Source organism: Pongo pygmaeus, chromosome 11 (assembly GCF_028885625.2).
Source record: "Pongo pygmaeus isolate AG05252 chromosome 11, NHGRI_mPonPyg2-v2.0_pri, whole genome shotgun sequence".
NCBI classification, from domain to species: Eukaryota; Metazoa; Chordata; class Mammalia; order Primates; family Hominidae; genus Pongo; species Pongo pygmaeus.
The window spans coordinates 58,750,493-58,777,130 of record NC_072384.2 but is presented as its reverse complement, the minus strand read 5'-3'; the positions used below and the strand labels follow the sequence as shown (position 1 = coordinate 58,777,130).

Here is a 26,638-nt window from a genome sequence, read left to right as displayed (position 1 = left end):
TTATCAATTTTACAAGTCAAGGTTATACCTGCCCCTTTCAGAGCTGATTCTGCCTCACTGGACACCAGTTTTCCACCGTCAGTTATGTTTCTGTGTGTGTGTATGTATATTTAGTCTTGGTAGATTTTCTAATTTCATATTACATATGGATTATTTAAAGGCTGGAACTCAATTGGGCTTGAACAAAATAAATATTCAACATATATTTATTTAAGTACATTAGGTGCCTGACAGTTTTACATGGTGTGGATACAGAAATGAGCAAGATGGCAAAGTACCTACTCCGTTGGGATTTACATCCTAGTCGGGGGAGACAATTTAACAAATATCCGATGCTGGTGGTAATTGCTCAGAATATAGGGTGATGTGCTAGCCTAGGGAGTGGCTACTTTAAATAGGGAAACTGTCCCTGAGGAGAGACACTGAAATTGAGATCTAAATGACAAATAGGATCCCAAGAGCAGAGGGAAGAGCATTTCAGCTTGAGAAAACTGCTTTATGGAGACGGAAGACTGTTTGGCCAAGGAGGCTGGAAAGAAGAGAGGGACAGTGGCCAGAGTTGAGATCTAAGAAGTGGGCAGGCGGGAATTATATAGGATTTTGATTATATAAGATTGTATAGGATTTTGTTTGCCATGATGAGGAGTTTGATTTTATTTTAAATTTGTAAATTTGTTATTGAGCGTGGTCTGGCTAAGTTCATTTTTTGACACTTTCTTAGGTTTTCTTTTGTTGGTTTCCTTGATTCATTCAGAGGTGGTTCCTCACCTCAAGTCTTTTGTATAATTTTACTATTAATCAGACAGGATGACAAACCATGATAGGACAGCTTTCAACATGGCCACTTATTAATAAATTTTCAATGAGACTTTTGTTGTTTTTTTTAAGAGCAAATCCTACAGTTTCATTTCAAAGGCGGAGCAGATAGCCTTGGCTCCATCCTGTGGAGGGAGCAGCTAAGATAGTTTATTAGAATAGAAAATACTTTTTGAGTTGAGATGAGCAGATCTGGAATGAGATATTTTTGAGAACTGCTTATGAGAAAGGCTTCAAAGGTGAAATAAACACCTTAGGTTTTGAAAGCTCAACATCAAATCAGTTTGAAGGTATTTGACAAGGTTCTTTTTGAGGAGTTGTGGAAATTTATTGGTATGACAACGGTGGTTGTGAGAATCAGGGGTTATAGTCGTATAGATTTTTTTTTTTTTCTCCAAATTGTTCTTATCCCAGGTAACAGGTTGTCTTTTAAAACAGAGCTCCCTTGGCCGGGTACGGTGGCTCACGCTGGTTATCCCAGCACTTTGGGAGGCCGAGGTGGGCGGATCACTTGAGGCCAGGAATTCAAGACCTGGCCAACATGGGGAAACCCCGTCTCTACTAAAAATACAAAAAAGTTAGCCAGGCATGGTGGGACATGCCTGTAATCCCAGCTACTTGGGAGGCTGAGGTGGGAGAATCACTTGAACCCGTGAGGCGGGAGTTGCAGTGACCTGAGAACATGCCACTGCACTCAAGCTTGGATGACAGAGGGAGATCCTGTCTCAACAAAACAAAACATAGATCCCCAACCCCCAGGGCTGAGGACTGGTACCCATCGTGGCCTGTTAGGAACTGGGCTGCATAGCAGGAGGTGAGGGCATGAGTGAGCTCCACCTCTTGTCAGATCAGCTGCAGTGTTATATTTTCTTTCTTTTTCTTTTTGAGATGCAGTTTCGCTCTGTCACCCAAGCTGAAGTGCAGTGGCACGGTATCAGCTCACTGCAACCTCCTCCTCCCTTCAAGGGATTCTTCTGCCTCAGCCTCCCAAGTAGCTGAAACTACAGGCATGTGCCACCACACCCAGCTAATTTTTGTAGCTGGGGCTCCAGGCATCCACAAACCCTATTGTGAACTGCGCCTGCGACGGATCGAGGATGTGTGCTGCTTATGAATCTAATGCCGGATGATCTGAGGTGAAACTGTTTCATCCTGAAACCATCCCCCACACCCCAGTCCAGGGAAGAATTGTCTTCCACGAAACTGGTCCTTGCTGCCAAAAAGGTGGGGACCACTGCTTTAAAGTGTTGATGTAGAAGCTTTCATTGAGCAAATTAAAACATTTTGGCCCTTTTATATAGATTCAAATTGCATGTATCTGATTCCTAGAATAAATAACCTTTATCTGCTTAAAAATTTCAGGCTGTTTTACTTCAAATAAAGAACATGGTGAAACTGATTCACACATTAGCTGATCATGGTGACGATGTCAACTGCTGTGCCTTCTCCTTTTCCCTCTTGGCTACTTGTTCCTTGGACAAAACAATTCGCCTGTACTCGTTACGTGACTTTACTGAACTGCCACATTCTCCATTGAAGTTTCACACCTATGCTGTCCACTGCTGCTGTTTCTCCCCCTCAGGACTTATTTTGGCATCGTGTTCAACAGATGGTACCACTGTCCTATGGAATACTGAAAATGGACAGATGCTGGCAGTGATGGAACAGCCTAGTGGCAGCCCTGTGAGGGTTTGCCAGTTTTCCCCAGACTCCACGTGTTTGGCATCAGGGGCAGCTGATGGAACTGTGGTTTTGTGGAATGCACAGTCATACAAGTTACATAGGTATGGATATTTAAATCCTTCCTGTTTTAATCCTGTTGACTAGGTGTACTTAAAAAAAAAAATGAAAACAAGATATTTTGATACTCTGCACAGTCTAAGTGATGTAGAAAAAAAGAAAAATATTTTGATGACCCTAGGAAGCCAATAGTTTTCAGGTAGCACAAGGAAAAATATTTTAACCGGGCTGGGTGCGGTGACTCATGCGTGTAATCCCAGCACTTTGGGAGGCCAAGGCAGGCGGATCACAAGGTCAGGAGATCAAGACCATCCTGGCTAACATGGTGAAACCCCGTCTCTACTAAAAATACAAAAAATTAGCCAGGCATGGTGGCGGGCGCCTGTACTCCCAGCTACTGGGGAGGCTGAGGCAGGAGAATGACGTGAACCCGGGAGGCGGAGCTTGCAGTGAGCCGAGATCACACCACTGTACTCCAGCCTGGGTGACAGAGCGAGACTCTATCTCAAAAAAAAAAAAAATTTTTAACTGGCCTTCTAAAGGTCAAAAACCCAGAGAGATGTTTAATGTGATTCTTATAGTAGATTTGCTTAGCTCCAATCTTAAAATTAAGAGTTAATCTTGTTAGACTTTTATGGGGGTTTTTTTTTTTTTATTGTAAGAGTTAAAGCAGTATTTTGAAGATTCAGTAATTTTAGGCTTTATTTTTGTCACTTGTGGTTTAAGTGTTTTCTTTCTTTTTTGAGACAGTTTCACTCTTGTTGCCCAGGCTGGAGTGCAGTGGTGGGATCTCAGTTCACTGAAACCTCCACCTCCCGGGTTCAAGCAATTCTCCTGCCTCGGCCTCCCGAGTTGCTGGGATTACAGACTCTTGCCTCCACGCCCAGCCAATTTTTTGTATTTTTAGTAGAGACCGGGTTTCACCATGTTGGCCAGGCTGGTCTTGAACTCCTGACCTCATGTGATCCACCCGCTTCGGCTGGCTTCCCAAAGTGCTGGGATTACAGGTATGAGCCACTGCGCCCGGCCCAAGTGTTTTCAATAATAAAGTAATAGTATGTAAAGCTCAGCTAAGAGATGCAGTTATTTCTCTGACCGCAATTCTTGCTGGATGAATGACCAAGCCCAGAAGAAGGAACCTCATGCCTGGTGTGGTGGTGATGTGTTATTTATCATTTCTTAAAAACTCACCTGAAAAACTCTTTTGGAAAAAAACAATTAATTTACATTGGTAATGTTGTGTTGCAATTTAACAACATTAAAACTATTCACATTTATTTATATTGTGGCAAAATATACATAACAAAAGTTATTTTTATTAGCTAGGTGTGGTGGCGTGTGCCTGTAGTCGTCGCTACTCCAGAGGCTGAGGTGAGAGGATCACCTGAACCCAGGAGTTTGAGGCTGCAGTGAGCTAGGATTGCACTACTGTACCCCACCCTGAGTGACTGAGTGACCCCGTCTCAAAAAAAAGTTAAAATTTTCACACTAACACTTTTAGATGACATTAAGTACATTAGAAACCATGCGGTTGTAAGTAATTACCAATTAAAAGAGCCTAGTGTACCTCCCCCTCCTTCTGTCTCCCAACATCTTTCAGAGCACAAATGCCAGTTGGTCAACAACTATTGCTCATTTAAGTTTAGGTCTTTGGGTTGAAGAGGGTGACGTGTTTTAAGTGATGATAATAAACACTTAGGTCAAATATCTTTTTTATATGCATGAAATCCAGCTGCCAGCTAAGGAATCTTATCCAATGACGACTTCTGGCTCTATAGCATAACTATCCCTAAACTATGTAATTAATTATATATAAATGATAGATACCCTGCTGGATGGGACAGTGCGTTAATTGTTGGGTTTTTAACAGCTTATTTTTCCTAATTGAGCAAATACTAATACTTCAGCACAGTGCCTCCCTGTCTTCCTAACATAATTTTAACTTGCCCACAGCATTTTCCTTTCATAAATAATTTATATTTGAAGACCTCGCCATTGCTTCTGGGTAATTTTTAATACAGACGTTGAAGGTACCTTTGACTCCAATAACATATTTTCCAATAAAAATAGTTTTATCTTACCTTTTTTAAAAAATATGGCTGTAGTTGATGTTGCTTGTCGTTGCTTTTCTGGTTAAGTTTTACAGATTTTAATGTGTTTATACTGGTTTGCCCTGTGGAAAAATATGAAGATATGTGGACTTTGGTTTGTAATTTAGGCTTGAACATACCAGTTAAAATGTTTAAGGGAGGATATTTAAATCCTCCCTTGCTTTTAGACAGTATATCTCAGTTCATAGCATATAAATGATATTTTATTTCTGTAGGCATCAATTGTCCTTTCTCTGTAGTTCTGTGATAGCCATTTATTCTCTTTTCACTGTATCAAGCTGCTGTTAGAGACTGTGGTATAAAGTAAAGGATACTCTGAAATGAAAACGCACTTTTTGCTTTTATTTCAGATGTGGTAGTGTTAAGGATGGCTCCTTGGCGGCATGTGCATTTTCTCCTAATGGAAGCTTCTTTGTCACTGGCTCCTCATGTGGTGATTTAACAGTGTGGGATGATAAAATGAGGTGTCTGCATAATGAAAAAGCACACGATCTTGGAATTACCTGCTGCGATTTTTCTTCACAGCCAGTTTCTGGTTGGTTATTTTATTCTTTAAAGCACTAGAAATTCCTATTTGTAATTTGTGCTGTATATGACTTTTCATTCTTTTATTCTTTTTTATGTTATCATTAGTAGAGTTAGGAGCCCTCTTAATTTATTCCTGTAAAGGGATTATCCTTCTCTCTTTTTTGACCAAAAATGAAATCATGAAAAAATATATGAGAAAATCGCATTCTTTTTTTTTTTTTGGTCTTGGAGTTTCCTGCAAGAAAATTACATTCTTTATTATATGCAGGGGGTGACTCAAATTGGTACAACAGATTCAGATTCCTTGGATATGGCAATTTAGAGGACCTAACCCTATTGATATAATTGCAATTAAAAGAACAGTATATTGATAGTCAAGTAGAAATGTAAACTTTAAAAATTGGAAATAGAAGCTGTTTTCCATTTACTAATTTAATCTTCCAAAAGCTAAATTTATAAAATGTTTGCCAACACAATTCGTTTTTTAGAAATAAGCAAAACTCCTGAATATAGTCTCTTGGTTTTAAATAGGTACAGTGATTTGGAAAGTTCTTTAGAGTTTTCATTTTCCATGTTAGTGGATGGGAGTTCTGTAGCTTTTGTCCCCCTGCAGTCTTGTTACCAGACCAGTGCTATCCATAAGAACGTAATGCAAGCCACTCAGGAAAATTTAAAATGTTGTAGTAGTAGATGAAATTAATTAATAATATATCCTGATATATCTATAATGTAGTTTCAATAATTGATAAAAATTATTAATAAGATTTTATCTTTTGTACTAAGTCTTTGAAATCTGGTATGTATATTATAGATAGTACATTTCAATTTGGACTAGCTGCATTTCAAGTCTTTGGTACCTACATATGGCCAGTCACTGCCCTATTGGACAAAACAGGTCCAGAGAGTAGACAGGAAGGTTTTGCTATTTCCCCCCTTTTCAAGCCCATCAATGGCTTGTTAAGATATGATTAAGATCTCAAATCCCAAAAGCAAAACATGTTCTGCTTCCCCCAATCTCAAATTGCTCTTGGCCTCATGCATTTTTTGCCACATTGACTTTCTTTAATTCCTGGAATGTTTCTAAAATTTTTCCAAGGGTTTCATGTGCAGAGCCTTTACCTGGTTTGCTGTTAATATCCTTTAGAATTTGGCTGAAAATCACTAAAGATAAGTCTCTCCTGCTCTTAACCCCTGCACTAAATCTGTATAATTTTGATATAGTCTTTTTTTGCATGCTTTATTTTTCTATTACAGTACTAAGTATCACAATTTTTAATTCTATATTTATATGGGTAATATTTAATGGTGTTTTTCCTATTAGCTTGTAAGCTCCAGGCAGGCAGGGCCTGGGTCTCTTTTCTTCATCGTGCCTGATACAGAGTAGGCCTTGAAATGTAGATTGATGAGTAAGATTCCTTTTAATGATTTGCTGAAATAATAGATTTTCTTTTCATAAACCCATTCTTATATTAAACTCCCTCCCTAATTTAATTAAGGCAGTTATTCTTTTAATATATTGTTCTGTGATATTTTACTCTAAGAACAGCTTGTAACAAACAAGCCATTGCTTCCATTTCTGTGGGACCTTCTCCACATCTTGTAGGCACTCAATGAATCTGGTGAATTATATAAGTGTGGAGAGATCTAGGTTCCTTTTTTGGTTCTAAATGATCTGAAGATAGATTTCCAATGAAAATACCATTATATTAGTTAATATTAGAATAAAAATAAGGGCTTTTTTGTCCTGCATTTAGAAAGAGTGGGAGCTTATAGGGTCAGGAAAGGCTCACTAAACCAGGCAGAGAATTCTAGGTGAGATTCTGAAATGATACCCACATCACCACCCTGCCTTTAGAACATATACACGTCTCTCGGTATAATTTTAATCTTTGTGCCTTCTTTAGTTCCTTTAGTGTTGCTGTTGAAATATATCTTAACCTTATGAGTAAATTCTCTGAAAGAAATTGATACATGCTTTAAAGTGATTATTGTAGGAATTTTTGGGAACAACTGTATTTATTTAGAAGACAGTATATAATTTAAATTTGTTTAATTTAGTGTTTGTTATTATCTGTAAATACTTATGACATATTGACTTATCTTGTGACATTTTGCTGAAATAAGGAAAAATAATCCTGTTTGCACCTGAGAGTAAATGATCATTTCTCTCCAGTTTTTAAATGATAAAGTGTAGGTTAGGTTATTATAATTTAAATATTTTTCCTGAAGAAAAGTATGTTTCTAAATATTAGATACTGAACATAAGCACATTTTAACCTGTGTAATTTTCCATTGTCTTAGCTGAATTTTCACTATTTAGAGAACTTCAGAATTAACTTCAAAGGATCTATTTAGTTAAGAAACAAATAGGGTTGCTAATTAGGTCTAATACAGAAATATTTTGCTCTCAGCCGTTTATTGAATAAAATGTTTTGTCTTAAAAAGACAGTGATTATCAGGAATTGCTCGTATCCCTCAAGATCTCTCTTAGAAAGGATACATTTTGGGTAAACCTATGCTACCGAAAGAAACAAAAATGCTACTGAAATATGGAAGTCCCATGGAGTTGGAAAAGCTTTCAGTGAAATGGAATTTAGTTCGTTGTTTGTTAGTAAAGTGTTTGTACTTTCAAAGAGGCAGAGTCCATAGAAAAAATTTACATGCCCAGGTGTATACATTTGTTAAATTTTATATACTGAAAATTTGTTAAGCCAGAGTGCAATCTTAAGATGGATGTTAGATTTCTGTTTTGGTGACAGGGTCTTGCTCCGTCATCCAGGCTAGAGTGCAGTGGTGTGATCATAGCTCACTGCAGCCTCAAACTCTTGGGCTCAAGGAGATCCCCTGCCTCGGCCTCCTAAGTAGCTACAACTACCGATGTGTGCCACCACACCCGGCTAATTTAAAAATTTTTTTGTAGAGATGGGGTCTTACCATCTTTCCTAGCTTGGTCTCAAACTCCTGGTGTCAGCCTCTCAAAGTGCTGGGATTACAGACTTCAGCCACCATGCCCAGCCTCAATTTCTTAATTGTGCTTTACTGCATATGAGTGCCAAAACTTACTTGATGAAACTACATGTGATATTAGGTGCAACTTGTATAAAATTGCATTGATGATATCAATATTTACATTATCCAAAATTGTTTAGGAACTTAATCTAGTAGATATATAATGATACACTAAAATTAAGTAAGTGTAAAGTAGTAGCGCTTCTGGGACACCATTTAACGGGTTACTTTCCCTAAATAATATAATATTTTCGACCAAATGGAGTGAATTGATGTTATTTTTGATTTCTATAATTCCAGCCTTTGGCTTGATTAAGTCAAATGGAAAAAAATTCCCATTATTATTCCATGCGAACTATAGACCAGGCTTTTAAGAAACTGATATGACATTAGGCCAGTGCAGTGGCTCACGCCTGTAATCCTAGCACTTTGGGAGGCTGAGGCAGGTGGATTGCAAGGTCAGGAGTTCAAGACCAGCCTGGCCAATATGGTGAAACCCTGTCTCTACTAAAAACACAAAAATTAGCCGGGCGTGGTGGCACATGCCTATAATCTCAGCTACTTGGGAGGCTGAGGCAGGAGAATTGCTTGAACCTGGGAGGTGGAGGTTGAGGTTAGCTGCCGAGATTGCACCACTGCACTCCAGCCTGGGCATCAGAGCGAGACTCCGTCTCAAAAAAAAAAAAAAAAAAAAAAAGAGGAAGAAATTGCTATGACCTTAAAAAAGGTTGGGAATGATTAAACATTTAACACTCTCAAAGTAACTGACTTTTCTTCCTAATTTTTCCTATCAATGCTAGCCTCATAGACTCTAAAATTGAGTTAGAGGAGGATGCTCTATTTAGTGGCTCAATATTGGTTCTTGCAGCCTTGAGTTCTATTCTTTGAGGAAGGAAAATGAAAGGTATTTTCTTGTAGCAACTTGAGGACTAATAATCCCATATAGTACCTTGTTTAAAAGAAATTCTTTAATCAACATTTGTTAAATAGTTTAAGTTAACTAATAGCTTGTGAACATGGTTTAAATGAGTAGAATTAATAGATCTTAGTATAAGAAATGGGAATTTTTTGGGGGTTTCGTTGTTTTACAAATTCTCTGTATTTATTTTTAATAAATTTTAGATGGAGAACAAGGTCTTCAGTTTTTTCGATTGGCATCATGTGGTCAGGATTGCCAAGTCAAAATTTGGATTGTTTCTTTTACCCATATCTTAGGTATGTATGCTAAATAGTGCTTCTCTAAAATTATTTGTGGTCTGGATAAAATTTCTATTTAATCTTTTTACTTAAGGTACCCTGAGTATCTAAAAGTAAGTATTAAAATATGGTTTAAGAAACTTTTAGTCAAAGTAATATACATGATTTAAAAATCAGATGCTCATTGCTGATCATGACCTCACCCATACTACTGCCATGCACATTTCTGCTCACCAGAGGTGACCACTTTGCACTTGATTTCAACTCCTTTGTGGTTTTCACAGTTTCTGTAAACATTGTTTATACCACTACATTTTTTTATTTATTCACTGTAGGTACTGCTTTTTGTTAGTGTGTGGGTCTTTTCCCATCCATTGTACTATTCCATCAGGTGACCCTTTCAGTCAGGAAGCTTATTTTGTACAGTTTTGGAATAAACTATTCCGTTATGTTATTTCTTTAATTCATCTCTCTTTTTACAACTTCCATTAATTGAATGTTGGGCCTCCTGAATTGATTCTCTTTTTTTATCCCCCACATTTCTCTCTCTTTTCTTGTACTTTAGGGGAAAATTTCTCTGCTTTTTCTCTTAACCTTTTTTTGAATCTTTTATCGCATTAATCATATTTTCAGATTCTGAAAGCTCACCATCTTCTTTGTTTTCTTTTCATGGTGTCCTTTATAAATGTAAGATCTCAAAACTCGCGGGATGTCATTTAGGAGTTTTTGCTTTAAGTTCCCTTCTGTTTTCTGATCTTTGTTTGCAATTGGGTCCCCTTTTTGCTTAGTATTCTGTTTGCATTTAAGAATTAGACAATGTTTAGAAGCTCTGTGCACAGAAGTGGTTTGTTATTGCTGGCTTCCCTCTAGGATGAGGAGGTGGGTAGTTGGCCCTTCTGGGTGAGGGATTGGGGACTTAGGGAGTAGACACGCTGTCACCCTAGAGCTTCCCAGGCAGTTGTTTTTTTTGAAAGGTTTCGCCAGGGATAAATGCTTGGCTTTTTTGTGCAGCATACTAAGGGTGAAGTTGGGGAGAGATTGGAGGTAGACACTGAATGGTCTGTATACAGTCAGTCAGTTAATTTTTCTCTTTTCAGGTCTATGTCTGTGTCATTCTAATTTTCCTTTTTCCTGGCTATTGATATTCTGGAACCTTGAGGTATTTTCTTCCTACCCTCTCCATCTCCTCTCCCTGGTCTTGCCCTGGCTAATTTTTAAATTTTTTATAGAGACAGTGTCTCAGTTTGTCTCTCAGGATGGTCTCGAACTCTGGGCCTCAAATGATCCTCCCACCTTGGCCTCTCAAAATGCTGGGATTACAGGCATGAGCCACTGCACTTGGCCAGTCTTGGGGTGTTTTCTAGGGCAGAATAACTTTCTTGGCTATACCCCCGTCTCTTTGTATGCTGGGCTGTTATTCTTTTATACTTCATTACTTAATGTGCTTTCTGCCTCCCCATAGTTGATTCAGTTTCTGGTTTGCTGATGCCCCTCTTCGCACTCTCTTTACCAGTGTACATTTCTGTCTTTATTAATTCCTTCCTTGACATTTTCATGGGGAATCTGAAATATTGTGGTCATCTTGATTGATTCAGGAGCCTCAAAATATTGTTATTTGTTACCTAGTAAGCTTCAGTTAAATGACAAACTATATTTTTGTTGTTCATAATTATCCTAGTGTATAGTGTATAGAGAAGAACCTTTTATCAGGAAATAAATATGTTCCTTTAGTAATTGTTCAAAAGTAAAGCCTTTCATATGTTTACTGGAAAATATGTTGACACTGACTTTTTAACAAAAACATACATGACAGTTTATAAACGTGCAGTTAAAACCTTTTCATAAGGCCGGGCATGGTGGCTCATGCCTATAATCCCAGCACTTTGGGAGGCTGAGGCAGGCGGATCACTTGAGGTCAGGAGTTCAATACCAGCCTGGCCAACATGGTGAAACCCTGTCTCGACAAAAATACAAAAATTAGCCAGGTGTGGTAGTGCACCCCTGTAGTCCCAGCTTCTTGGGAGCCTGAGTCAGGAGAATCACTTGAACCCAGGAGGCGGAGGTTGCAGTGAGCCGAGACTGTATCACTGCACTCCAGCCTGGGTGACAGAAGGAGATGCTCTCAAAAAAAAAAATAATAAAAATAAAATCTTTTCATAAAGCATTTATCACTATTTGTATCTTATTATTTGCTTATTTGTGGGGAGGAGTAGAGAGACATATGGGTCTTATACTTGAGGACATAACCTATTATTGTTGTATTGAAGTTTTATAGTCTTAATTTGGTTTGCAACTTAATATGTTTCCTTTGTTTGATTAATCATGCCTATTTATTGCTCTGTTCCCAGTTAGAATTAAAGCCTTTTGAAGTTCATCATTGTATTTCTAGCACTTAGCACGGTGCCTTTAGTGTGTATCTCTGCTCTCCCAGATAAAAATATATTTTTTTTCCTGTTTTGAGCTTGAAACTTTTACTTACTCTGATGACCTTTTTCTTTAGTTAAATGCTTGTTATCCTCACTAAAAGACATTGAACACTTTGAAAAAGGTTTTATTGTGTCTGATGTAGTTATAAATTTCCCTTGTGTATTTCCTTTTCCTTCCCCCCAACCCCTGCCAATTTCTTTTTATTTTTATAGGTTGTCACCAAAATATATTGAATTCCCTCAGTATACTTTTAAAATAGTTGTGATGTTTATATTTAGTAATTCTAAAAGCATAAAAAGGATTTTATACTTTTTTATACTTTGTAGAGTGTTATATTTTATAAAGATAATATTGGAATTACAAGATGTGTAAATTACCATTGATTATTTACAGGATGAGAAAGTATTTTTTTACAGGATGAGAAAATATTTTTAAGTGCCAGATTTAAAAAATTATAAGCATTTTTTTAAGTCTTTTGGGCAATTGGCGTATTTTGTTTTTATCAGACACTAAAGTTGTGGTATAGTTTAAAAGTTTAAAAATTTTGGCAGTTATGAAATTACCCCATCTAGCCTTTGTTGAGCTGCTTTTTAAAATCCATTACTGAGCTTTTGAAATGTGAGACAGAGTAACAAACACAAGAAGCCATGTTTGCTCCTTTCTGCTTGCCATCATAATTTGAAAAATCCCCCGACTCTGTGACAACGTGCAGCTCTCTGGAGGAATGCCTTGAAGACAAAACAGAGGAGAGCACAGAGTCCCCCATGTCTCTTGCCTGAGTCACTACATTCCTTAAAAGATAAATGAGCCCAGCCTTGCCTTTTCTTACCTGAGATAACATCCAGTGGGGTTAGTGATCATGTTTCTGCAATCCGTAACCGAATGCACTTTAGTAATCTATAACCAGATGTACTCTTAAACCCAGACCTTGATGTGATTCTGCTTTAATGTAACTTCTGTTTGATGTGATTTTGCACATACTAAACCTCTACCACCTGTATGTACGCAGCAGGCTGAAACGCTGCTTTGGAGTGGTCTCACAGATTGCCCTGTAGCTCCTAGGCCATAGGCCTTAGTCTGTAGTCCTCAGTAAGACTTCTGAGTAAAACTACTTTAATTCTTTAAAAACTTGACTTTATTCTTTAGTCAACAGAAACCAGCTAATCACACTGCATCCCAATTATTTCCTTGTAGATATCTGAGCTGCATGAGGGTTTTTAATTTTTGTGTCCTTTAGGCACTCAAAGATTATTTGTTAAATAAATAAGTGAAATGGTGTTGACTTAAAAATCAATTCTAAGCATGGTCATTTTTCTAATCTCTGTTACCTTGTTATTTGCAGGTTTTGAATTAAAATATAAAAGTACACTGAGTGGGCACTGTGCTCCTGTTCTGGCTTGTGCTTTTTCCCATGATGGGCAGATGCTAGTCTCAGGGTAAGCTAGTTGGTTTAATTTTCCTAAACCATTTTTATATGAAATCAAACAGACACACGGAAAAGTACGTAAAACCTCAAAGAATAGCTTGATGAGCCACCACAAAGGTCAAGAAATAGAACATTGCTGGTTCTGCCCCAGAAGCCCTCCGCTTCCAAGTGCCCCTTTTTGGTGACAACATGTTAGATCATATGCACTACTGCTGTTTTCTTTAAAACTAACCTAAAACAAATTATGCAATATGAATTATTTCGTCAGGCTTCCTGTACTCAACATTACACTTGTGACATTAATTCATATTATTGCCCGGAGCTGTGGCCCATTGATTTTCATTGCTGTGTAATATTCCATGGCATGGATACATTATAATATATATAATAGTTCATTTTAATGTTAATGTTTATATGATTGTTTCTGGTTTGAGAGCATTACAATAATAATTCTATGAATATATTGTATGTCCTGGTGTACATGTTCATGCATTTCTGTAAGATAAGTACATAGGAATGGCCTTGCTGAGTCATAGAATATGTGCATTTTCAACTTTGGCAGATAACAACAGTTTCCAAGTGGCTGAACAATTAATACTTCTATAGCAGTGTTGTTTTGTATCCTAGCCTATACTCGGTATTGTGAGTTTTTAAAATTTTAGCCATTCTGATGAGTGTGTAGTGTTGCCTTACTATGGTTTTAATTTGCGTTTCCCCAGAACAAAGTGGCTGGAACCTTTTCAGGAGTTTATTAGCTATATGTATCTTCTCTTCTATGAAGTGCCTGTTCATGCCTCCGGCCCATTTTTTTTCCTAGGTTATCTTTTTCTTACTGATTTGTTGTTATATATGTATGTGTGTGTGTGTGTGTGTATTTTTATATTTGAGCCATTTGTTGCTAGTTGCAAATACATTTTCCCACCCTCTAGATTTGCCTTTTCACAGTTTATAATTTTAGTGTAGTCAGCTTCTTTATGTTCTGAGGTCATGAAGATATTTTCCTATATTCTAAGACCTTCTTTGTTTTGCCTTTCACACTTAATGTGTATGATGTGCAATAGGAATCCCATTTTATTCCTTTCTACGTGAATATCCAGTTGTCCTAGTACTATGTATTGAAAAGACCACTTTTCTCCTCCATTTTGTTGTAATTCCTTGTCAGAAATCACTGACAATATATTTGTGAGTCTGTTTCTTAACTACTGTTTCTGCTACTTTGTTCTGTTTCTGTCCTTGCTCTAATATCATTCTGTCTTTCCCAGGCTTTATATGTTGTCTATTCCTAGCTATTGACATTTTCATGTAAATTTTAGAATCAATTTGTTAAATTGCCCCAATTCCTGTCTCTACACACACAAACCTGTTTGGGTTTTAATTAGGGTTATATAGAGTCTGATGAATTTGGGGAGAATTGACATCTTTATAATATTGGTCTTGTAATCTGAGAATATTGCATATTTCTTCCTTGTATTTATCTTTGAATTTTAATAATTGTCTTCTGTGTAGAAGTTCTCATCTTTTATTAGCCTTCTTTCTAGGCACTTGTTGTTAGTATATAAAAGATGTGGCCAATATAAGGAAATATGTAATGGAAATAAATTGGACTTACCTAGGAAATTTCTTATTTGGGATTATATGTATGCGAAACCAGATCATTTGTGGATAATGATGGTTTTGTTCCTTCCTTTCTAATCCTTATATCTTTGGTATCTTCTGTGCTTTACTGAACTGTTGATACCACCAGGATAATAAAAGCGGCAATAACAGGCCTTGTCTGATTCCTCACTGCAGAGGGAAAGCTTTCATTGTTCAATATGATCATTGTAGGTTTTGGGGAGATAAGCTTTATTCTTCTATTCCTTTTAGTTTGTAAAAGTTTTGTTGTTGTTTTTTTTTTTTAATCATGCAAGGGTATTGTATTTCATCAGATGATTTTTCCTACATCTTTTGAGATGATATAATTTTTCTCTGTTACTCTGTTAGTGGAGTGAATTACAAGATTTTTAAATGTTAAACCAACCTTGCTTTGTTGGAACAAACAAATTTTAGGGTATATTATTGTTCTGTATTGCTATAGAGAAGTTAGTTTCATTCTAACTGTTGTTCCTTTGGATGTAATTCATGTGTTTTTCTCTGGCTGCTCATGAAATTTTCTGTTTTGAGGTTTTTGCACATCCACTTTGTATCTACATATGAGTTTCCTATTTAGTTTGCTTGGAATTCATTGAACTTCTTAAATCCTTGGAATGATATTTGGCGGGGCGTGGTGGTTCATGCCTGTAATCCCAGCACTTTGGGAGGCAGAGGCAGGCCTATCACTTGAGCTCAGGAGTTCAAGACCAGCCTGGCTAACATGGTGAAACCTCATCTCTACTAAAAATATAAAAATTAGCCAGGCATGGTGGTGGGCACCTGTAATTCCAGCTACTCAGGAGGCTGAGGCAGGAGAGTTGCTTGAACCCAGGAGGTGGAGGTTGCAGTGAGCTAAGATCACACCATTGCACTCCAGCCTGGGTGACAGAGCAAGACTCCATCTCAAAAAAAAAAAAAAAAAAAAAAATTCTGTGGAAAGATATTTTACCACTTTTGGAAAATTCTTATTTATTATCTCTTCAGATATTGCCTCTGTTCCTTTCTTTCTGTCCTCTAATTCTGGGATTCCAATTAAAGGCACATTACACCTCACTGTAAACTTTATTCTCTCTTTTGTATTTATGCTTCTGTTTTGTTTTTTTTTGTTTGTTTTTTCCTGTTTCCTGTGCTTCGTTCTGGATGGTTTTCCCTTTCCTTTCTTCAGCTAATATATTAAACTGGTCCATTGAATTCTTAATTTTGCTTATTTTATTTTTTGGTCCTAGAATTCCTATTTGGCAATTTTTTTCAGTGGTGTCACTTTTTATGATTTCCAGTTCTGTGTTGAAATTGTCAACCTTGGCTTTTATTTTTCAAAGCTTTATTCTGTTAGGCAATAGGCTGGAACACCGTTGCATGATTCAATTACTTTATACTCTTTTCCTTTTGAATACTTTTGTATATTTTCTCCTAGCCATTAGATTTTCTAAAACTTTCCTGTCTGATCTCACAGGTCATAGCATTCTGACCCACATTTATGGCTCTTCATAGCAGCTTTCATTCCAGCTAAGATATTTAGGCTCCTAACCTCCATTTAGAATGTCTGGACTAAGGCTGATGGTTCTTTTTTCCATATGCTCCAATTCTTGCCAAACAGCCAAATTACTAGTTATGTTGTCATTATTGTAGATGTGGCTCTTTCATCTCTAAAGATGAAGATTATTCATCATCAAAAAGTATTTATAGTAATTGTCTTTTGACCTAGAATTTAAATCATTGGAAAGTTTAAACAAATAAAGTTGAACTCTGTCTGCGGTGTTAGGGGACAGGTTAGTTGACAGAATGATTATGTGCCCAGCTCTCTGCCAGTTGGAATAGGGCATAGGAAAGGAATCATAAGACAGTGTTTGTGCTCTTGAAGACATTTTAAGTCCCCTCTTTTCTATTTAGTAGTTGATGTTTATGGTGATGAACTAATAACACTGCAAGACCCTGACACGTGCTTATCCTCTGAGTCATGGAGGAAGTGTTAAGTGATACTCAGTATTGTTTTAAGTTCATTTTATAGCAGTATAATTCTTTGCCAGTTTGTATATATGTGTGTCTTAGTTAACATTATATTTATGGAAATGTGTCTTTCCCAATCATTCTGGATAAATGGAAATTTACATTATCAAGTGCTTTTGGGTATATGGTGTTGCTCAAGGTCACATTCAAATATTTTTCTGAATATTTCTAGTTTATTTGCACAAATATACAGGCAAATGAATGAGAAATGTAAATTAATAAACTTAATAAACATTTAGTTTTTAGAAGAATTGACAGGCATATTTAAATCATACTTAGTAGATAAAAATAGGTCAATTCGTTAATGATAGATTCTATTTGTGACTAAAAGTCAATGATAAGATAGAATGAATACGTATGGCAAAGAGGGAGACTGAAAAAAAGTGAGTAGGATAAAAGGTGGCTGTATATGAATATAAGTGGCTAGAGATGAAAAGTGAATGGACAGCAGAATGTGGTTGTAGGTCAGAATGTGTACTAAGGGCTGGGTGTGGTAGCTCATGCCTGTTATTCCAACACTTTGAGAGGTCAAGGCAGAAGGATCACTTGAGGCCAGGAGTTTGAGACCAGCCCGGACAACACAGTGAGACCCAGTCCCTACAAAAAAAAATTAAAGAAATTAGCTGGGCATAGGGATGTGTGCCTGTAGTCTCAGCTACTTGGGAGGCTGAGGCAGGAGAATCCCCTGAGCCCAGGAGTTTGAGGCTGCAGCAAGCTATGATCATGCCACTGCACTCCAGCCTGCGCAATGAAGTCAGAACTTGTCTCTTTAAAAAAAAAAGAAAAAGAAAAAGAAAAAAGAGGTGTACTAATGAAGGTGTGTACAGCATAGATAGGGGTGGCCTTGGAAAAGGCAGTATAGAATTTCTATGCAGATATGGGAAGATTGAGGAACAGAAAGAGCATTCCAGGAGGCATGAAATTCTTGAGTAGATTAAAATGTATAATAAACATTCAAATAAATAAGGAGAAATGAGGCCGGAAAAACAGATTGTAGAGATAATAGAGAATCTAGGATGGACCGGGCATGATGGCTCATGCCTGTAATCCCACCACTTTGGGAGGCTGAGGCAGGAGGATCACTTGTGCCCAGGAGTTTGAGACCAGCCTGGGCAACATAGGAAGACCTGGTCTCTACAAATAATAAAAAGTTAGCCAAGCATGGTGGCGTGCACCTGTGGTCCTAGCTCCTCAGGAGGCTGAGGTGGGAGGATTGCTTGAGCCTAGGCAGTGGAGGCTGCAGTGAGCCACAATCGTGCCACTACACTCCAGCCTAGGCAACAGAGTGAAACCTGACTCAAAACAAAAAACAACAAAAAAACCCCTGAGAACCTAGGATGGTGTTAGAACTTGTTCAAACCTTATATATTAAATTTAGGAGAACTTCTGAAACTTTTAAAGCAATTCCAACATGCAAAGCCTAGTTATAGGAGACTAGTGTCTAGAGATGAATATAAGTGGCTAGAGATGAAAAGTGAATGGACAACAGAATGTGGTTATAGGTCAGAATAGAGAAGTGAAGAATTGAATCATGATTTAGGTCACTGGTTCTTAAGACTTTTTGGTCTTAAGATTCCTTGACATTCTTAAAAGTAAGATTCCTTGGCCGGGCGCAGTGGCTCATGCCTGTAATCCCAGCACTTCGGGAGGCCGAGGCGGGCGGATCATGAGGTCGGGAGATCAGGACCGTCCTGGCCAACACAGTGAAACCCCATCTGTACTAAAAATACAAAAAATTAGCCGGGTGTGGTGGCGGGTGCCTGTAGTCCCAGCTACTCAGGAGGCTGAGGCAGGAGAATGGTGTGAACCCGGGAGGCGGAGTTTGCGGTGAGTCCAGATTGCGCCACCGCACTCCAGCCTGGGCGACAGAGCAAGACTCCGTCTCAAGAAAAAAGTAAGATTCCTTGACACTCTTAAAAGTTATTACCCTAAAGAGCTTTTACTTATATGGGTTACATCTATCACTATTTATAATACTAGAAAATACAATCGAGAATATTCTGAAATATTTTAAATTCATTTAAAAGCAATAGATTATTGCATATTAGCTTTTTGAGGAAAAAATAAACAGTGAAAAGAGTGGCATTGTTCTGCATTTTTGAAGATCTTTTCAATGTCTGACATAGCAGAAGACAGCTGGATTTTTACATCTGCTTCACATATTCCACCAGCCCTCAGGGCTGTGATGGCATCACAGGTCCTGTAGCAAAATACATAAGAGGTTTTTCCCTTGGTCTTTCTCCACTTCTGTCCCCTAATAACTTTGCTCCAGCCCCTTAGCAGAATTTGTCTTTTGTTCCACCGTACTTCTCTTGATCTAGCCAGATACAACAAACATTATATATATCAGCTGCTATTCAAACAGGAAGGGTCAGTCTTTTTTTTTTTGGGACAGGGTCTCCTCTGTCACCCAGGCTGGAGTGTGATGGCACTATCATGGCTTACTGCAGCCCTGACCTCCTGGGCTCAAGTGATCCTCCCACCTCAGCCTCCTGAGTAGCTGGGACTACACTTGCAGGCCACCATGCCTGGCTAATTTTTGTATTTTTTGTAGAGTCAGGGATCTCATTCCTGGGCTCAAGTGATCCTCCCACCTTGGCCTCCCAAAGTGTTGGGATTACAGGCATGAGTCACCACACGTAGCCGGGTCAGTCTTTGTAATTCAAATAAAATCTGCCTGTTTCCAGAAAGTCTCAGAGTTTAGGATTCCTTGGAAATGAGTTTTTAAAATGCCCACAGTTGTGTGTGAGAGAGAGACAGAGAGAAAGGAAGAAAAGAGAGAGAGACAGTGAGTGTGTGTGTGTGTGTGTGTGTGTGTGTGTGTGTGTGTGTGTGTGTGTGTGTGTGTTTGCGTGTTTGCTTTAGAGATAAGTACTCACTCCGTTACCCAGGCTCGAGTGGCTCACTGGCCTTGACTTCCTGGGCTCAAACAGTCATCCCACTTCAGCCTCTCAAGTAGCTGGAACTATAGGTGTGTGCAACCAGGCCCAGCCACTTAGGAGTTGTTTTTTTTTTGTTGTTGTTGTTGTTGTTTTTGAGATGGAGTTTCGCTGTTGTTACCCAGTCTGGACTGCAATGGCGCGATCTCAGCTCACTGCAACCTCTGCCTTCCAGGTTCAAGTGATTCTCCTGCGTCAGCCTCCCAAGTAGCTGGGATTACAGGCGCCCGTGACCACGCCTGGCTGATTTTTTATGTTTAGTAGAGACAGGGTTTCACCATGTTAGCCAGGCTGGTCTTGAACTCCTGACCTCAGGTGATCCGCCTGCCTCAGCCTCCCAAAGTGCTGTGAATAGAAGTGTGAACCACTGCGCCTGGCCCTTTTCTTTTTCTTGAGTTGAAAACCAGTGAGAGGGCAATACGGGACTGGGTAACATGACTTTTGATCGGCAACCCACTTGCCCACCTGCTCTTGGGCAGCATGGACCACTGCAGTCTTCCCCTGCCAGTGCAGATCAGAAAAAAGAGAAAATCCAGAAGGGGCTCAGCTCCATGGCCCAGCGCTTGCCCCACACTGTCCAGTTATCTGTCATTTATTTTCCGCTAGGCATGAGAGGGAGGAAAGAGGCCAAGAATCTTACCCCAGAAGGGGTGGGAAATAAGTTTCTCCTCTCCCCAACAAGACAGTTGTTTATATTTTATCTATTTTGTAAGTAAATGATAGAGTTTATTGTCACGAGTTAGGAGTGCTTTCATGAACAGCCCCCTCTTGCTCAGTGATGACTAGCTGAAGAAGGCTTAAGGTTATCTTTCCCAAAATGCAAATCATGTTTTTTCTCTACAATGTTGCCAACAGTCCTGTTGAACAAGTAAGTTCATTTAGTAACTGAAAAGGACACGTTGCCATTTGTGTATCATGGAGGGTTATCAGATGCTAGATTGCTTGAAATCAGATGTCTTCTGAGAGCTTTAGTGAAATTTGAATAGCCACACCATCACTTTTCAAGTTTTTAGGCTGAAATCATCAGAGTATGTGCCTGTGTTGAATCAATTTTGATACATTGGGGGAAGATATTTTAGCAAGCATAATATTAAAAACATGGGTTTTAGAATTACACAGAACTGGGTTTTAACCCCAGCCTTGCCACTTAACTAGCTGCAGGATCTTGAACAAGTTCTGGTTCCATGTCTTCTCCCAGCTTCATGTTCTGACTATAAAATGGAGAATATAACAGCACTTTCCTCATAACATTGTTATGAAGATTAAGAAAATGCAGATAAAGCATTTATTATGTTTGGGACATCACTGCTCAATACATATATATTAAATAGTACATAAAATAATAGATATAATTTATGTAATCCAGAACACCAATTACATAACGTATTTTACCCCGTTTTTCTGAATTGAGCTATTAGCCATTGGCTTACACTGAGCAGCATTACAGAACAGCTCTTTGAAACTTATCTTCATTCAGGAAGAGTTGTTGAGGACTCGGTTTATGTTTCATAGCATCCTCCTCTAAAGGCCTTGGGGAAAGTGGTCCTGTCAGGTCTCAGTCTGAGGGCTTCATGTCCTTTTTCCCCAAGCATTGGGTTTGCGTTTCTATTTTACATTGCATGACTGATCATATTTCCTTTTTGCATTGCTACTGAAGAAGCTCAGAATCAAACTTGCAACCTTTCTTTGGCAAAGTGGACTGGACTTATGACATGTGTTTTCGATATTAATCTATATTAATCTTCACCTTCATTCTCTCCCCTCACCTCATTCTTACGTTCTCTTCCCCTTCAGGTTCTTCACGTAACTTTTGTTTTTGCTCTATCTTTGTAAGAGACTGAAAATCCTTTCTAAATGAGAAGAAACATAAATACATTTAAAATTAAAATACTGAAGTGTAAAATCTTTAAATTTTAGGAACATACTTGGGCTCAGGAAATAATTGCTAGTGATTGTATTTGATTAGTTTTTTGGCCATTGTACAAAGTTAGTTTTGAGATGGGTCACTGCGATGTCACGGATCTCCAGGAGTCTGTGATTACACCATGTCCATGTCAAGCACATAGCTATGTGTTGTTGATGTTGTCCAGTAGCTGTCTAGGTATAATTGATGGGTTTCTCTTGTATTCTTGAGTGAGCAGAGCTGAGGTTTTAGAGCACCACAAAAATGTAGGAATGGAGTATCAAAAGGTTGAATACCTGCCTCATGAGGAAACTGGGGGAAAGATGACAGGGCAGATTGTGGCAGAATGTATGTACTGAAAATTTGGGGGATAAACTATAGCAGGAAGAAAATACATAACCAGGGACACCAAACAGTTGGATTTTTTGTTTAGTGTTTGTTGATTCGGCTTCAATTTAGGGAATATTTTGAGGGTTTTTATTGCTTCAGTAGTTTCAAACTATTTTGTGTCTATGTAACTTGGCTATTGTTCTCCTGATCTCTCAAACTCAAATCTCAAAATATTGAAAATTTCTATTATTTTTCCCTAACCCTAATTTACCTTCCTCAAAATCTAATGAATTATCAAATCCTATTGCATCTTCCTTGGAATCGTCATTAGTTAAACTAAAGGCAATAGGAAGTGAGTTTAAAATCCTTTCTTTCTTCCAGAGCCTGCAGGTCTGTTCATGTGTTTATAATTTTCGTTTTTTTTTTTTTTTTCATGGATTCAGTGGTCTCCTACTGGTTTATTCATGTTTGGCCTTTTGCTTCTCAAATTCCTTTCTATACCTCATCAGCAAGTGAACTTATTCCATTGCCCTCATGGCTAGCTGTGACCTGTGAAATCATCCAGATTCCCTGGGCAGGCACTCAGGGTGCTTTGTATTTTTGTTCGAGGCTGTGTTTTCAGCCTTACTGCTTGCTGTTCCCATATGTGGACTCTTGCTTGTCGCACTGATTTCTGTCTTCCCAATCCAATGCTCATAGAGATCACTAGGGATAATCCTGCTTATTAAGTGATGAGTTGGTTTGAATTGTCTCTGGTGGTAGTCTAGGAAAGTGGGATTTCTTTTTAATTTTGGGGTTTTGTTTTTGTTTTGTGGTACCAATGAGGATTTTATTTGAGACAGTGTAATGGGGACCAGATGAGAGAACCATTTTCTTTGTAAGCTTAGCATGGCTGGGCTCTAGCCAGCTCCAGATGAAATTTTGGCTGATTATCCCTTTAGAAAAGTCAGGCTTAAGCAGAACTGGGCTCTAGGTCAATTAACCAAAAGCCAGTTCACCCAGTGACCAGTTCATTTACTTAAAAAATATATATATATGAGTTTCAGTTGACCAGTTTTCCTTTCGTCTCATCATATAATCTTGAAAAGTAATATTTAACATGCTCCTGACCCCCAGCCATGCAGCTATAGCTGGAGACCTGGTTTCCTTAGCTGTTATGGAAGTATTTGTGTGTGTGTGTGGATACTTTTTCAAATTGATGTCCCTGTGAGGGGACAAACCTGGGAAGTTATACTCTGCCATCTTGCTGACATCACTCTTTAGTTGTGTGTGTGTTTTAAGGATGCTCAAAAATAGCAGAATTTAACCTAAGAATTTCAGATATTTCACAAATAAGAACTTGTACCTTGAAGAACTTAGGACTAAATAAAACTGTCTGTAAATTTTGTCCATCATATACATACTCACATAGTGTTAGCTGTCAATACTGTTTCTCATTGTATTTTGGATGCAGTTTAACACTGAAAGCTACAATTCTTTTTGCATCCGGAATGCATTACAGTTGTCTGTTGGTATCTGCAGGGGATTGGGTCCAGGACTGCTACCTTGGATACCAAAACCTGTGGATGCTCAAGTCCCTTATATAAAATGGTGTAATATTTGCATGTAACCTACACACATTATCCATATACTTTAAATCATCTCTAGATTACTTATAATACCTAATACAATGTAAGGGCTATGTAAATAGTTTTGCAGTGTTTTTATTTGTATTATTTTTGGTTATTTTTTTCTGAATATTTCAATTTATTATGTTTTTCTTTAATATTTTGATTCATGGTTGAATTCACAGATAGGAAACCTGTGGATATGGAGGGCTGACAGTATATGCTTCCCAAGTTCTTGTGTTTTATTTTATATCTTTGAACTTTTAAAGTATAATTTCTATTTTGAACTTATGACAAAGATTCTGTAGTCAGTATCCATCATCAACATTGGAGGGTCTACTGAACAAGGAATTTTAAGCTGATAGGTGTGAATCCTGTGATCAGACTGTGATCAGCTGCCTTAATAAGTACAAATATTAATGTTCTGCAGAGTGTGGTACCACTTGTATTGCAGATGTTTTTTCACCTTGTAGTGTATATTGTTCTGGCATAAAGCTTGTTTCCAAGGGGGGTAGAAATGCCAGATAGAGGCATATTTATCCATTGTTTTAAATTACTCATTTTGTTATAATGTTGTATTTTTGTGTGTGTGATGTTCTTTTTCTTTGCTAGAATAACCCCACATGTCTGCTTTTAATTTTTATACCATTACAAGGAATCATGTAGTCAACATCAAGTTTAGAATTATAATTTTCAAAAATGGATCATAATCAAAACATATATACATTGTTATATATGTTTTGTTATATATGTTTTGTTATATATATATATATAACATATAATACTATGTTAAATACATAGTATTTAAGGCACGCCTTATCAATGGTAAAGAATAGTGCTATCTGAAACAAAACCAAGTAGCAAATAATAGCTTTTCCTTGTGGTTTTTCCCATTCAGTTACTAACTTGTTATAGAGTTGTGTTTTATTTATATATCAGAGATGCTTGTTCTGTTCATGGTCATGTAGTGTAAATAGTATATACTGTTGTTTTAATAAAGCTTATAATTTTCTAAATTTTATATATGGCATGTTGTTTTTTTTTGAGATGGAATCTCACTTTGCCACCCAGGCTGGAGTATAGTGGCGTGATCTTGGCTCATTGCAACCTCCACCTCCCAGGTTCAGGCCATCCTCTCGCCTCAGCTTACTGAGGAGCTGGGATTACAGGTGCACGCCACCATGCCTGGATAATTTTTTTCTGTATTTTTAGTAGAGATGGGTTTTGCCACGTTGGCCAGGCTGGTCTCAAACTCGTGACCTCATGATCCGCTCGAATCAGCCTCCCAAAGTGCTGGGATTACAGGCGTGAGCCACTGCGCCTGGCCACGTGTAGTTTTTTGAATTAAAGTTTTCATACATATGAACAAAAGGATTGCATTCTAAGTGTATGTTAATATCTGTCTTTTCTAGAAAAGTTACTAAAATTACTTAAAAATACTAATTACATAAATGCATTTGTTTTTATAGAACTTTTCACCTATAATTTATTTTCTTTTAAGGTCAGTGGATAAGTCTGTCATAGTATATGATACTGTAAGTATTTAAAAATCTTGTGGTGATCTATGAAAGTTATGTTTATTAGACTACTGAACTTCAAGTTAGGCCTGGTAGAAAAAGTATATATTTTTTCTGTTTAGTATGACTAAGAACATATATATTTTCACAAATGCTAAAATAGTTATGCAAGTAAGATATTGGTTCTGCAACAAGCCCTTAAATATTTCAGTAATGATTTTAAGATGAATAGATTTTAAATGTGATCATAAAATATACATATTTAAAGAGCACCAGTGTTCAAAACATCACATACAATCAATTATTAAACTTTTACACCAGGCTTCCATAATAGCAAAGGATGAATGTTTACCCTAGGGTTTTTGGTGAATATGGTTGAAAGTGACCTACCATTCTTAGAGTCCTGGCTGGATTTAGAGAGAGGCATAAGAAAGGATAGGTTATCATGCACTTGGAAAATAGGAGTTTTTTATTGATCCATGTGTGGGTAAAGACCAAGTTGTGGTCGGGTGCAGTGGCTCACACCTGTAATCCTAGCATGTCAGGAGGCTGAAGCAGGCAGATGGCTTGAGTCCAGGAGTTTAAGACCAGCCTGGCCAACATGGTGAAACCTCGTCTCTACCAAAAATACAAAAACTTAGCTGACCGTGGTGGTGCGTCCCTGTAGTCCCAGCTACTTGGGAGTCTGAGGCGAGAGGATGGCTTGAACCCCGGAGGTGGAGGTTGCAGTGAGCCGAGATCGTGCCACTGCACTCCAGCCTGGGCAACTGAGTGAGACCCTGTCTCAAAAATAAAGTAGTTGAAAAAAATATTGTCCAAAAGAAGAAAATGTTGAGTGGAGCCTCCTAATGATTGAATTTAGGCTGTAGCTATGCCAGCAAATAAATGGAGATATAAGTAATCAAAGGGTAGCGAGTTAAGCAAGTGATGTAAGCTAGTCTTCCACACAGAAGTTCGAGTCACTGAGTGTTCTGGCAGAAATGGGAAAGAATACTCAAGCTAGGTGAGGTAAATCTTTAATATTTCTCATGAACGTTTCATGAGATTTTACATTCTCAAAAACAATTATAACACCAAATTGTCTCTGTAAAATATGTATGAGTCCCACTTAAATACACCTAAAATGTTGGATGGACACCTTAGTGTACTCTAAGGGACTGATTTATTTATTTATTTTTTTGAGACAGACTCTTGCTCTGTTGCCCAGGCCATAGTGCGGTGGTGCGATCTCGGCTCACTGCAACCTCCGCCTCCCGGGTTCAAGCAATTCTCCTGCCTTAGCCTCCCAAGTAGCTGGGACTATAGGCACGTGCCACCATGCCAGCTAATATTTTATATTTTTAATAGGGATGGGGTTTCACCGTGTTGGCCAGGCTGGTCTCAAACTCCTGAGCTCAAGTGATCCACCCACCTCGGCCTCCTGACGTGCTGGGATTATAGGTGTGAGCC

At 38.1% G+C, this 26,638-nt stretch overlaps 1 protein-coding gene across 23 annotated transcripts in view; it reads left to right on the top strand.

Moving 5' to 3' along the window:
* Positions 1–26,638, top strand: part of WDSUB1 (WD repeat, sterile alpha motif and U-box domain containing 1) — a 50,882-nt gene that overhangs the window by 1,371 nt on the left and 22,873 nt on the right. For 10 of the 23 annotated variants that reach the window (XR_008501052.2, XR_008501051.2, XM_063647576.1 and 7 more), the window contains exons 2-6: positions 2,179–2,600; positions 5,018–5,202; positions 9,327–9,419; positions 13,171–13,264; positions 25,174–25,207. Coding sequence is in view for 21 of the 23 variants with exons in the window: in XM_063647576.1 (XP_063503646.1) it covers positions 2,203–2,600; positions 5,018–5,202; positions 9,327–9,419; positions 13,171–13,264; positions 25,174–25,207 (804 nt within the window). In the remaining 2 variants the exon portion in view is untranslated. Of the gene's footprint in view, positions 1–1,704; positions 2,041–2,178; positions 2,601–5,017; positions 5,203–9,326; positions 9,420–13,170; positions 13,265–25,173; positions 25,208–26,638 lie in introns of all 23 variants that reach the window. The other 13 variants (XM_063647569.1, XM_054477966.2, XM_054477970.2 and 10 more) reach the window with 5 other exon arrangements.